The sequence below is a fragment of the Fonsecaea pedrosoi genome (genome assembly GCF_000835455.1).
Source record: "Fonsecaea pedrosoi CBS 271.37 unplaced genomic scaffold supercont1.4, whole genome shotgun sequence".
NCBI lineage: Eukaryota > Fungi > Ascomycota > Eurotiomycetes > Chaetothyriales > Herpotrichiellaceae > Fonsecaea > Fonsecaea pedrosoi.
Window position 1 is genome coordinate 822,145 of NW_013550612.1, and position 12,431 is coordinate 834,575.

General features: G+C 54.4%; 6 protein-coding genes across 6 annotated transcripts; 2 read left to right on the forward strand and 4 right to left on the reverse strand.

Annotated features, from left to right (window-relative positions):
* Window positions 1-96: 96 nt before the first annotated feature.
* Window positions 97-1,572, reverse strand: Z517_06084 (uncharacterized protein; the record flags this gene model as incomplete). The annotated part of the gene is made up of 4 exons (XM_013427826.1): window positions 97-720; window positions 810-890; window positions 966-1,273; window positions 1,326-1,572. 4 exons carry the CDS (start codon window positions 1,570-1,572, stop codon window positions 97-99), a joined length of 1,260 nt encoding a protein of 419 aa, XP_013283280.1.
* Window positions 1,573-1,585: 13 nt separating this feature from the next.
* Z517_06085 (uncharacterized protein) lies at window positions 1,586-2,009 on the reverse strand (the record flags this gene model as incomplete). The annotated part of the gene is made up of 2 exons (XM_013427827.1): window positions 1,586-1,688; window positions 1,768-2,009. The coding sequence occupies 2 exons, from the start codon at window positions 2,007-2,009 to the stop codon at window positions 1,586-1,588; spliced, it is 345 nt and encodes a 114-aa protein (XP_013283281.1).
* Window positions 2,010-3,218: 1,209 nt separating this feature from the next.
* Window positions 3,219-5,078, forward strand: Z517_06086 (uncharacterized protein; the record flags this gene model as incomplete). Its single annotated transcript, XM_013427828.1, has 7 exons — window positions 3,219-3,309; window positions 3,418-3,639; window positions 3,760-3,805; window positions 3,920-4,028; window positions 4,100-4,180; window positions 4,306-4,833; window positions 4,947-5,078. The coding sequence occupies 7 exons, from the start codon at window positions 3,219-3,221 to the stop codon at window positions 5,076-5,078; spliced, it is 1,209 nt and encodes a 402-aa protein (XP_013283282.1).
* A 354-nt stretch (window positions 5,079-5,432) lies between these two features.
* Window positions 5,433-7,443, reverse strand: Z517_06087 (uncharacterized protein; the record flags this gene model as incomplete). The annotated part of the gene is made up of 5 exons (XM_013427829.1): window positions 5,433-5,765; window positions 5,880-6,072; window positions 6,158-6,686; window positions 6,751-7,299; window positions 7,368-7,443. 5 exons carry the CDS (start codon window positions 7,441-7,443, stop codon window positions 5,433-5,435), a joined length of 1,680 nt encoding a protein of 559 aa, XP_013283283.1.
* Window positions 7,444-8,656: 1,213 nt separating this feature from the next.
* Window positions 8,657-10,660, forward strand: Z517_06088 (uncharacterized protein; the record flags this gene model as incomplete). Its single annotated transcript, XM_013427830.1, has 1 exon — window positions 8,657-10,660. One exon carries the CDS (start codon window positions 8,657-8,659, stop codon window positions 10,658-10,660), a length of 2,004 nt encoding a protein of 667 aa, XP_013283284.1.
* Window positions 10,661-11,044: 384 nt separating this feature from the next.
* Z517_06089 (uncharacterized protein) lies at window positions 11,045-12,385 on the reverse strand (the record flags this gene model as incomplete). Its single annotated transcript, XM_013427831.1, has 4 exons — window positions 11,045-11,632; window positions 11,690-11,863; window positions 11,915-12,042; window positions 12,100-12,385. 4 exons carry the CDS (start codon window positions 12,383-12,385, stop codon window positions 11,045-11,047), a joined length of 1,176 nt encoding a protein of 391 aa, XP_013283285.1.
* Window positions 12,386-12,431: the final 46 nt, after the last annotated feature.

Here is a 12,431-nt window from a genome sequence, read left to right on the forward strand (position 1 = left end):
AGTCTGTACAGGGCAATGGAGATAAAGCTGGCACGAACAAATCAGCCTTTGCCCTCAACACTAACACATGAACGGCGGGTTTAATGAGAGGACGCCCTACTGTTCAATGAGTTCGAGTTGCTGTTGGACCAGTCTCAAGGGCTGGTGTATGCCTTGACTGGTGCCGGAAGCAGACGGCATTTGGGCGCAATTCAGCAACATGTCTTGATCACGGGCAATGTCAGCCGTCGAGGACTTTGCTCTGTTAGGACCGTAGTGTGTCCGGTGGATGTTGTACAGTGCCACTGTCGTGTTCAGCATCTTGAGCCAACACAGGGCGAGCGAGGGCACTTCTTGGGGCATGAGAGATTCTCGCCCGGGGGTCGTGTCATTTCCGTACAACAGCATCACGTCCTCGAGGGTCGGCATGGGAACGTTGCAGTTCTCCATCATGATCCGCATCGGGCGCCCCATACCGAAAGAGATCCAAGTCTCTCGGCACAAGCATGACCACCATATCGATCTCCATAGGGCGTGTTGGGCGTTGGGTAAGGTAGCCGTCTTCAAGGATGGGCGTTGGGTATCTTGATGCAGGCCAATGGTATGGCAAAGGCTGATGGCAATGCCTATCCAATGGTAGGTGCCAGTGCGGTCCTCGGAGTCGATGAACCAGTAGCTGAGTAGAAGCGCCGCTTGAATGACCACGATCTTGTCAGTTTCGTAGTCGGAATCATACAATAACTATACCAAGACGCCACGAAAGTTAGCGGGCTGAATAGCTACTATAGTAGTGACAGGGAAGAAGTAGAGAGCAATTGATATCGACAAACCTTTGCTCTCTGGTACAGATCTCTCTTCATTGCTTTCCGCGAAGCATATTTGGCTTCCTGGACCAGTTCAGGGCTTGCAAACTAGATGCACAACAACTCCAGTCAGTGCCATTCGTCGTGAACGTGTTATAAGACGCAAAGGGATTTCTTTCTCACATTTGCGGCGGCAAAGAACATGCTCCACAAGAGGAGCAGGTTCACGCACGGTGCGTCACCTTCGTGGTGATATTGAGTGAGCACCCGGTTGGCATCCACAATCGGCAGCAGTGGATGGACGTAGTGGAAGTAGTGTTTCAACAAACTTTCGCACACCTTGGGACTAGGTAATGAGAAGCAGCCCTTGACTCGTAAAAAGGTCAAGTCGTCTGAAGGAAGCGTGCGAGCCGCGGCGCGTGGCACCAGGTAGTGAGACTGGTGCCCAGAGTTGCAGACATCCATCACAAATGACAGAAGATGCGGTTCGCCTGTGTCGCATTATCTTAGCAGGCGGGCAGGTCACCAGGAGGCTAATCATACCAAGATAAAGTGGTACTGCGGCTTGTTCTTGTTCAATGGGTCGATCATTCATCGCATCCATGTAAGCCGCGACATTGTCACCCTCGTCGTCATCCTGCACTGCCGTTGACGATGTGCAGTTTTGTTGACTAGCAGCGTCTGATGGTTGATTATGATTTGTGGAGTGAGCAGCACCCGTACGTGTCGATGATGTGGGTGTCCGCTCGCTGTGAACTGCTGACGAGGCCTTTTGTAAAGAATCAACCATTTCGGTTCCTTGACTAATGCTGGCCCGGGGCGAGCCAGTCGTGACTGGAGTAGCCGATCTTCGATCCGGTGTTTGTGGCAGTCTTTTTGGTCGTCTCCTTCAATGAATACATCTGCCTGTCAGTCTGGACCGAATTACGAGTTTAACAAAGTCATAGGACTGTCAATAGCTAGCGATTCCTGGGAGAGGACTCACCCTCGGACCTTTGGTGGAGGAACAATACATTTGCTCCCATCTTGACGACAATTCCAGCAAGGAGGGCCGTGTTGAACAATGTTACAGCGCACTTTGCGAGAATGGCAGGAAGAACAGGCAATCCTGGCCCGTTTGCGCGGTGTAGCGTCGCTTCGACCCTCGGTCAGAGGCGGTGGTCTGATATTGTTGGCAACCTCAGCGAGGTCCAGCAGAGGACTGTGATCGACGGCGGTCATGGTCATGCCGTGGGTGATTTATTCAAAAGTTGTGATGTCTCTAGTCTGCTATTGCGTTCGAAGAAATGTCGTGTTGCGACCACAAGTTCATGAGCATGTCGAGAGACGAAAGTTGTCTTCGTATTGCGGTTTGCGGGGAGGCGAGACGCAAGTTCGGTCCAAGCTTGGCGTGGAGAGTGGCGGAGTCAAATCAATGGGCCACTCGAGCCTTTCTCGTGGATGGGAGGAGACAAAGAGGATCAGGGACTACCTCGTACAGAGCACTGCATTATTTCTAGACATGTTTAAACTTGACAGGGTCGCCACATGTCTGGATGGATCCGGGGAGCTCTGCGTCCACCTCTGTTCTGGGCAGTTCTGGACACAAGACTCGTGAATAGAGGCTGGTTAGACCTGAGCTTGATTTCTATTCCCCATGTGATATGGCACCCCCAGTTGAATTAGAGATAGCTGGCTCGTTTGTGTGATATGGCCAGCCCTCGTGTGCCTGGACACTGAAGGACACGGACTAATAGGGTCCTGGTTTGCGATTGAATGTCAAGGATCCATGTACAAGTATATCCCAGATGGCATGACTCGACGTTCAGAGATACGAGCTCAATCGCCTGACTTCTCAAGCAGGACCCTAGTGCTTCGCGAGCCTGTTGCCTCAAGCTCTCAACCCTACAATTAACCAATTAACAAGTAATTCGCATTGCGGCTCCCGGCCAGATTGCCAGTCATGGGGTCATCTGGACCTTGTCGACGGATAAGTGTCGCCGAGCCGCCTCTGTACAACCGGAACAAGATTGCTAGGGGAATTAGCCGAAGCTCCACACAACTTGTAGGAAGAGAGGTGGCGATGTGAGGTCCAAAGGCCTGACTCGGGACTAGTGGGAACCTCCACTCCAAACCGACCCCATAATTCAACCGAGGTGGTTTCTGTCGGTTCAATAGATTGTGCTGTGGGTTGCTCCGAAAAGATTCGCCTTAGTACACAAGGAAAATGGTTCGGTAGAATGACGGGGCCCCAGACTTTGTGCATCACGTGGGGAAATGGGTGATGTTCATCGGGGCGTCTTTGGTAATGGGAGCAGAGTGCAAGGGACACTGGGATACATGTAAAACCAATACGGAAAGACATTGCTGCCCTGGATAGACTTGAGGAGGCAACATTGACCATCGAAAGAAGCTATACAGAGACAACGACCCATCACTCGCAAGACAATCGAAACCATGGCCGAGCTTGACAAGATACTCGAGCGTTGCACGGATCCCAAAACCGGCACTCTCCATGGCGTGGCCTTTGCGGCCGTCGATGCTCAAGGTAAGACGGGCTTTCTCTAGTCTGTGAGCGAGGGCGGCAAGAATGAGGATTGAGAGCGGAGAAGGACAGAGAGGGAGAGTGAGCGATGACTGACACTGTCAACCTTAGGCAACATCCTCTACAAAAAGGCCGCTGGGAGCATGTGCGTCGACAAGGATCCGACCAAACCCCTGACCACCAATGCCTTGACGTGGATGGCCTCGATGACCAAGATGCCCAGTTCCGTCGCCGCGATGCAGCTCGTGGAACGCGGCCTGGTCGGGTTGGACGACGATGTCCGGAAATGGCTGAAGCCGTTGGAGGACGTCAAAGTGTTGACCGGCTTTGAGGGTGAGTTGACTTCCTCCTCTTCCTACCTTCTCCACTCCGTGGTCCATGATTATGTCAAGCGGCTCGAGTCCAGGTTTATCAAAGTGTACACCAGAGGAAGTGCTGACTCGTCGATTGCAGATGGACATCCCGTATACGAAGAGGTCCAAGGCAAAATCACTCTCCGGTAAGTCTTATAAATCAGGTACAAGTCTGCCGTTCTGGTCATCTTGCTCTTGCCGGAGCCGCAGCTGTCGAATCTTTGCTTCGCTGACTGAGATCACTGGGCTCTGCTGGACAGACAACTCCTGTCTCACACCTCCGGTCTCGCATATGACTCGTTACAGCCTACGCTGGGTAAATGGAGCGACTACACACAGAGGAAAGAGACTTCTTTCACTGGGTCTATTGTAAGGATGGAATCGTGGCCAGCTCTAGCAAATCTGCGCGCTCTGATGCTAATGTCTGTTTATTTGCATAGGAAGGTTTGACACACCCGTTAGTCTTCCAGCCCGGCACATCCTGGGTGTATGGCTGTGGCCTGGACTGGGCTGGACAAGTGGTACGTTCATCAGTGCCTCCACCTCCTTCACCACCACGTCAGACAAACGAGGCAGAAAGACAGCCCCAACTCTTGCCTGATGCATGCGTGGCTGACAAAGCGGTTTACCTGTCTGCATTGTCCAGGTTGAAGCCGTAACCGGCCAGCGCTTCGACGAGTACATGCGCCAGAACATATGGTCCAAGCTGGGCGCGACATCGACGACCTTTCGGCCATGGGAGTTTCAGGAAGTGCTCTCCCTCCCACCCAAGCAGGAGATGGCCTACCGCGCCGACGGCCCGCACGGCAAAGGACCCCTCACGCCCGCGGTGTTCCCGCACGCGTACCCGCAGAAGGACGACTGCGGCGGCGTCGGTCTGTGGTCGACCGCGGACGACTACCTCAAGCTGCTGGGGGCGCTCGTCGCGGGCGGAGCGCCCATCTTCTCCCGCCCCGAGACGGTGGACGAGATGTTCCGGCCGCAGATCGGCGAGGCCAGCCGCGCCGCCATGAACGGCTACATCAACGGCTCGTTTCGCGATCTGTTTCAGATCCTCTGGCCCGAGGGCATGGAGGGCGATCACTGCCTCGCGGGGACGGTGCAGACTGAGGATTTGCCGGGGAGGAGAAGGAAGGGGACCGTCTGTTGGTCGGGCATGGGGAATACGCATTGGGTAAGTTCCCGAGTTCATTCTTCCATTTCGTGTTCTCATGGGTGAAAATACCTACGAGGAGGAATTTCACGAATCACACGCTAACAAAACTCTTCTCTATTTGTTGCGTCTAGTGGGTCGACCGAGCCAGCGGCATTGCAGGCCTCATGTTCACGCAACTGCTGCCAACGGGCGACATCAGCGTCCGGGAGACGGAGATTGAGCTAGAAAAGGCGCTTTACAAGGCCGTAGAGGCAAAGTCTTAGATGAGCGCAAACTGTCGTGATCGATATTGGTCGGCAGGCTCGCTGGCCGTGACGAGGATGGAGGATAGTTAGTCACCCCTTTCGTCAATGCCAGCCAGCTTTGTCGAACACACCATCACATCAATACCTGGTAGCGGTATCAAAAGACATGACTTGACTTGACTTGACTTGTATCTTTCATCCCGTCCAAATAACCCTCGATATTGCTGACCACCGGTCCAACAATCCCCAATCTATCGTAGGAGTTGCATACTGAGCTAATCCATTCCGTCTATCTTCCGGGAGATTCTATCCCATAACGACCATCAATCTAGATGTCTAATCTAATGTCACAGCGATACCTCGTTTACACGTCTAAAGCTTTGGCCGCGCACTCTCCCTGCCCGCCTGATCGCGCAACTCCCTGCGCAGAATCTTCCCCACAGCATTCTTCGGCAGTTCCTTGACAAACACCACGCCGCCGCGCAACTGCTTCGACGCGGACAGATGCTTGCTCACATACGCTTTGACCTGGTCGGCGCTGATCTCTCCCGGATCGGCGACGACGTATGCGCGAGGGAGGTCGGAGGTCGGATCACTCGGGTCGCGAATGCCGATCACGGCGGCCTCTTGGATGGAGGGGTGTGTGATGAGGAGAGCTTCGAGCTCGGCGGGGCTGACTTGTTGGCCTTTGTATTTGAGGATTTCCTGGGAGGGTTTCAAGATCAGCAACACAACAAGGTGTCTCGGGGAGATCCCAGGAAAGGAAAAAAGAAAGAAAGAGAAGGGTCAAGACGAAGGAAAGGTGAAAGAGAGAAATACCTTTTTCCTGTCGACAATGTAGAATAGGCCATCGCGCCAGACAGCAATGTCGCCGGTGCAGAACCAGTCCTTGTAAAAGGCTGCCGCCGTGGCCTTGGGGTCGTTGTAGTATCCGTTTGTCACCATCGGACCACGGACGAGGAGCTCGCCTGGCTGTCCCGGCTCGACGTCCCGATAGTTCTCGTCCACTAACCTACATGTACGAACACGTTAAGTTTTAGTCCATTTCCAAACGGTCACCCCTTGAGAGAGAGGGGGGCAGTCCTGGACCTACTCACCTGATCTCAACACCAGGGACCAGTGGACTGATACTCCCCGTCGCGTCCGATCTGCCAGGAGGCATGATCGTGACAGCTCCCGTCGTCTCGCTCAGACCCCATGTCTGGCCAATAACCGTCTCACCGGCCCCTAGCCTCGAACTGGCAGCTTTTTGCAGCTCGCCGTCCATCGGGGCAGCTCCCGTGACAGCGGAAACAACGGAGCGAAAGTGATCCCGAACGTCGGGCGACTTGGAGATGCGGAGATAGATCGAGGGGACGGTGTAGAAGAGGGTAATCTCGTGCTGCTTGACGAACTGTAGCATCTTGTGCCATTCGTATTTGCGCATCCAGAATACCTGCCCACCAGCGTAGAAGGGCGCGATGAGGTACGCGAACAGCCCGGCAATGTGGCTGATCGGTAAGTGAGCCAGTGCCAGGTATGGCGGCATCTGGATGCCTCTTTGTGCCGCCTGTTGTGCAAACTCCCGTGATGCGAGAGAGGTCAGGTGTGTCTCGGACACCAGGTTCTGGTGGGAGAGCTTCACGCCTTGTCTTCTGAGTTAGTATAACACGCGTAGGCATGAGCGATATTTTATTTCTCCAGAACATACCTTTGGGGAATCCCGTGGTCCCTGACGACCAAAGGATGACGATCAGACTCTCTTTCAGCCTCGAGACATCCGTGATCGTCTCCCAATGCAAGCGATTCTCGGTCAGGATACTCCCGGATCCGTTCAGGGGAGACACAGTCCACTCCGGCGTCGACTCGAAGACGAGGATTCTATCAGAAGACAGACCAAATTCCTTTGCTGCCCTCATCACCATGTCCCTGAACTCCGAGCTGCACATGATCAAGCGACTGTCGCATATGTTGAGATACCGTACCAACTCTGCCGTCGTCGACGATGGTGTGGCCGCCGAGTACACTCCGCCGGCGGCAATGACGCCAAACAGCACCGCAGCGACCATGGGTTGCCCGAAGCTCAGCACGGTGACCACGTCCCGATCCGGTCCATTACTTCCGATGCCATAGCGATGGCGCAGAGCATAAGCCAGGCGCTGCGTCAGGTTGCTCAAGTCCCTCTTGGTGATCAGACTGGCGCCCGTGCCTGCCACGCAGTGCAGCGGCGTCTGATCCTCTGCCCTGCAGTCCGGCGACTCTGTTCTATCTTGTCAGCTCGGATTTTCGGCACGAGGTGATGGATATGATCGTTTTCTGCATTCTTACCAAAAAGGAGAGTCAGGAGGTCGAGATGCGGGAAGTCGGGGGATGGAAAATCAGTATTGCGATAGATTTTGGACATTTTCTTTTCGATCTGGTGAGATCAAGGGATGTTGGATAATAGATCAAAGCGATATCTTGCCAGAAGAGCTATGATTCTGTGATTGTCTGTCACGCCTTGACTGGGTATACGACAAGATAATCGACTATACAATAGATGTCCCGATCATCATATCACGGGAGATACCAGGGTGACAGCAACAACAAAGTCAGCAAACGGTCTGGATGGATCTGGATCTGTCGTGTCCCGCCATCATCTGCCACTACTCGGAGATTGTCGATATCATCGGCACTACCGTACGCATATTCGCAGTAGTGGCATAGTAGAACTGGCTCTGTGGACAATGGCAAGGCTGCAATCCCATGGACCATTGCTCCCTCGGCCCATTACTGACGAGGCATGGCATGGCATGGCATGGCACTGTGCATGTACTTCGACTAGGTATGGGGAGACAATCAAAAAAGACCGAGAACGGGTCCTTCTGGCATGGTTAATTTTCTCCCATAAATCATCTCCTCGTATCACCTGAGAAGCCCCGAGCAAGCCTTTTCCCTTTTCTTCCTGTTTAACGTTTTGTGCATCTTCTGTGGCCGAGAGTCTGTCTGATAGACGTGGAGAAGGTGGAGACCCCCCTCCGTTCCAACCACTGCAGAGGACCGATACATAAATCAACCGACGAATAGCACCTCGGCCAGTTTCGCACCAGCTGGCCAGCCGGTAGATTGCGTGCTCCCCTTTTTTTTTTGCCTTTTTTTCCTCTCTTCGGCTCAGATGAGAGAGCGAGGGCGTGAGCGAGAAAGTCAGAGAGATGTACAGGTAGAAAGTCTTTTGGGCCACAATTTGTCTTGGTTTTTGTTCCTTGTGGTTTGCCGTTATTTGTGGGGAAGAAAAAAAGGCCCATGGCTATAAACGACACGCAACACACACACACACACACACACAACCGGGCTGGGGTTTCAATCCTGGAGTCGTGGCCTGAGTGTCTAAGCATTCGGCCAGAAAAATGGATTTGTAGTGTTTTTTCATTGTGAAGGTAACTGATTCATAAAGGGCATATAATATATGCTCTGTATGATTTTGTGTGTTTGTGATTGAAGTCTCTTATATTATACATCCTACCCATAACTGGGGCATCACTTTCCCTTCTCATCATCTTATCTTGCTTCGTCCTCTTTTTGTAAAAGTCTTCCCTCTTATACCTGAAAACCCCTGATAAAGGTTATCTGTACAAGCCATGGCAGTCAACGGCGTCCATCATGCGTCGCCGCTTCGCAATCCAGCCGACGTCACCGACCTGCCTAAGGAGACCATCGATGCCATCGAGTCCAAGTATGAGCGGGAGCGCGACATCCGCATCCGCGCCGAGGGCCAGAGCCAGTACATCGACATTGCAAAGTCGGGCAAGTTCTCGCATTTTTTCCACGACATCTGGGACGACGGGCACAGCGACAACGGCGAGCCCGTGCTCCAGGATGGCTCGTACTGCGAGTTCCTGGTCATTGGGGCCGGGTATGGTGCTTTAACATGCGTCGCGCGCCTCGAGGAGGCTGGCGTCCCTGCCGAACACATCCGGATGGTCGACGCCGCCGGCGGATTCGGCGGCAGCTGGTACTATAATCGGTACCCCGGCCTGATGTGCGACATTGAGAGTTATGTGTACATGCCCCTGCTGGAGGAGTCCGGGTACATGCCCAAGCACAAGTACTCGTACGGACCGGAGCTCAGGCAGTACGCCAACCTCCTCGCGGACAAGTACGGCATGACCGAGAGAACGATGTTCCGGACCTCGGTCAACGAGATGCACTGGGACGACGAGGCCAACGAGTGGCGCGTGCGTATGACCTGGTCACGCAAGGGCCACGAAGACCGTAGCTTCACCGTCTCAGCACACTTTGTCGTGCTGGGCGCCGGCACCACCAACTGGATCAAACTCCCCAAGATCAAGGGCCTCGAGACGTTCCAGGGCCACAGCTTCCACACCGCACGCTGGGACTACGCCTACACCGGCGGCTCTGAGCTCGACCAGAACCTTTCGAACCTCGCAGACAAGCGCGTGGGGATCGTGGGCACAGGGGCGACGGCGATCCAGGCCGTGCCCAAGCTGGCGCAATTCGCCAAAGAAGTAGTCGTCTTCCAACGCACGGCTTCGGCGGTGGACGCGCGGGGCCAGAAGGAGACGGATCCAGAGTGGTGGGATCGAGAAATCCGGCCTAAGAAGGGGTGGCAGAAAGCCCGCCGGCTGAACTTTGACAGCTTTATCGAGAACCTGGACCCGCCGCCGGAGAAGGACGACGTGGGCGACGCCTGGACCAAGTTCCCGGCGTACAGCGCGCTGATGGGCACTCCTCGCGCCATCACGCCGGAAATGGTGCCCGCCTATGTCAAGTGGCTGCACCAGCTGGACATTCCGCGACAGGAACGGATCCGTCGGCGCACAGAGGAGATTGTCAAGGATCCCGCGACGGCCGAGAGCCTCAAGGCGTGGTACCCGGGATGGTGCAAGCGGCCGTGCTTCCACGACGAGTATCTCCAGACCTTCAACCTGCCGCACGTCAAACTGGTCGACACCAAGGGCCGCGGGGTCGACTACATCACCGAGGACGCCGTGGTGGCCAACGGCGAGAAGTACCCGCTGGACCTGCTGATCTTCAGCACGGGCTATCTCACGCCCTTGATCGGGTCGCCCGACTACCGCATCCACGCGACCATCTCGGGTCGTAACGGCCAGCCCATGGCGGACAAGTGGACGAAAGGCGTGTCGACCCTGCACGGCATCACGACGCGCGGGTTCCCCAATCTCTTCATCCAGGGCCCCTCCCAGGCCGGGCTGACGGCCAACATTGTCTGGATCCTCGAGGAGCTGTCCTCGCACTTTGCCCACATTGTCAGCGCGCTGGGCGAGAAAGCCGCCGCCTCTGACACAAACGGCCACGCACAACACAAGCCAAGCAGACATGTATACCCCTTCACCTTTGAGCCCACGGCCGAGGCCGAGGCGGAATGGACTGACCGTGTCGTGAACCGCACGGGCGCCATCGCCGGCATGGGCGGCTGCACGCCCAGCTACTTCAACGCCGAGGGCGACATTGACCGCCTCGTCGGGCAAGGCGGCGAGACCGCACGGAAGGTCGCGGTGAATTCGCACTGGGGCGGTGGGTGGCAGGAGTATCTCGACATTCTGGACCGGTGGAGGAAGGCTGGGGACTTTGAAGGGTTGGATATTCGGATGGAAGCCTGAGGAATGGGTTAGAAGAAGATATGGAATAGATTGAGATGGCAACGATGAAATACAGTATATGAGTGAAATCAAGGGATAGATCTTGATATCCAAATGAAGGAAGACGTTGAATACTTGTGCGTTGTCCCCAGAAAACTGAGTTCCTTGCCTCTTGCGCAAAGCAGACGGAGAATCTCAACAATCGTGGAATTACAGTCGAGTCTCATGGAGCTCCGCCGCACATCTATGACGCCTTGAATATGGATGTGGAGGTCCGAGGGTCTGCTCGGTGAGTTGGAGGAGTGTGAAACTACTGTACCTCGTCCTGGTAAGATGAAATATCTATATCTATCAACATATGACAACCTGTGTGCAATGCTGTTTTGCTCCATCAACGGCGACGGCTCACGATGCCACCCAGACCTTCTTCGCGGCACGATAGCGATCAAAGGTCTGGATCCAACTGCCTGTGACCGTGCCTTCTTCTACAAAGCCCACCGACCTCGCTTTCCCAAGTGCCAGATGGTGATCAAAGTCAAAGTTCATCAGCCAGATGTCCAGGCCCGTCATCAGATCGACCTGCTGGATCTTATTCCCTAGTTGCTTTTCCATCTGCCTGAGCTCTTCCTTGTGCTGTTCGAGATATTGAGCCGGGCTGACATATGCCGGATCGCCCAGAGGCAGCGGCGGAACACCAATCAAGCCAAAATACTCGCATATCGCGGGCCATTTGGCTGACATGGGGTATCCGTCTGAAGTGTCGGCGATATTGTAGAGCTCCGAGGTCCCGGCCTTGTCGGGGTTCACTGACAGGTAAAGTGAAAATCTTGCGACAGTGTCTTGACCGCCATCGTTGGAGAGAGTGTGCCAGCCGTCAGGGTGTCCCGGGTATGGCACCTTTGCACCGCGTCCTTGGACGAATGCAACCAGAGACAGGTAGTTGATGAAGAATCCGGCGAGATTGTAAGGGTTACTGTGCGGTAAGAAACCAACCTGGGGAACGAGATGTTAAGTATCCTTGGATGGAGGGACCAGATAAATCGTACTTACCACAATATCGCACCTGACTTCTGCCCACTTCCATCTCTTCCCCTTCTGAAGGGCATCCAAACGGTCCCGGAGGGCAAAATAGAACAGCACATCCCTGTAAGGCTGCGGAATGTCGTTCATAGCCTCGTCAAAAGGGGCCTTAAACGGCCTTTTAGGCTGATGGATGCCGTAACCCTTATGTAACTTAGCATTCCATCCCTCGACATCTTCTTTACTTGAATTTACCTTGGTCCCTGTCGGCAGAACCACATAGGACAGATTTGGCGCGAGAGCTTCAGCTGCAACGAAACCGCGATCGAACATGGCGACATTGATGTCTTGCTCGGTTGGAAAATCCGGATGGAAAATGTACGCTGACCCGGGCTAGATGAGCACTACTATGATTCCTCGGGCTCTTAGAAGGTTCTTACCGAAATAGAAGATCTGCGTGACGGTGCCAATGTCCGGGACTCGTTCCTTCAGCTGCTGCTTGATGTCCTCTACAGTTCCCCGGGTCAAGTCGACACCCGACACCAGAGCTAGCTCGGGGTTGGTACCTCCAGGTTTCGGCCATTGGGCATCCTGTAAGTCTAATGGACGATTTGTCAGAGCCGTGACTTTGGAAAATGTCCCTTTCTGGGGGTAATTCTTCAAGATCTGGTCAACCACAGCCCACCCAAGGATACCCGAGGCGCCGAAGACCAGTGCGTGGGCCATGACAATGGTGGATGGACTATATTCAGATATACCAAGGGGGAAAAAA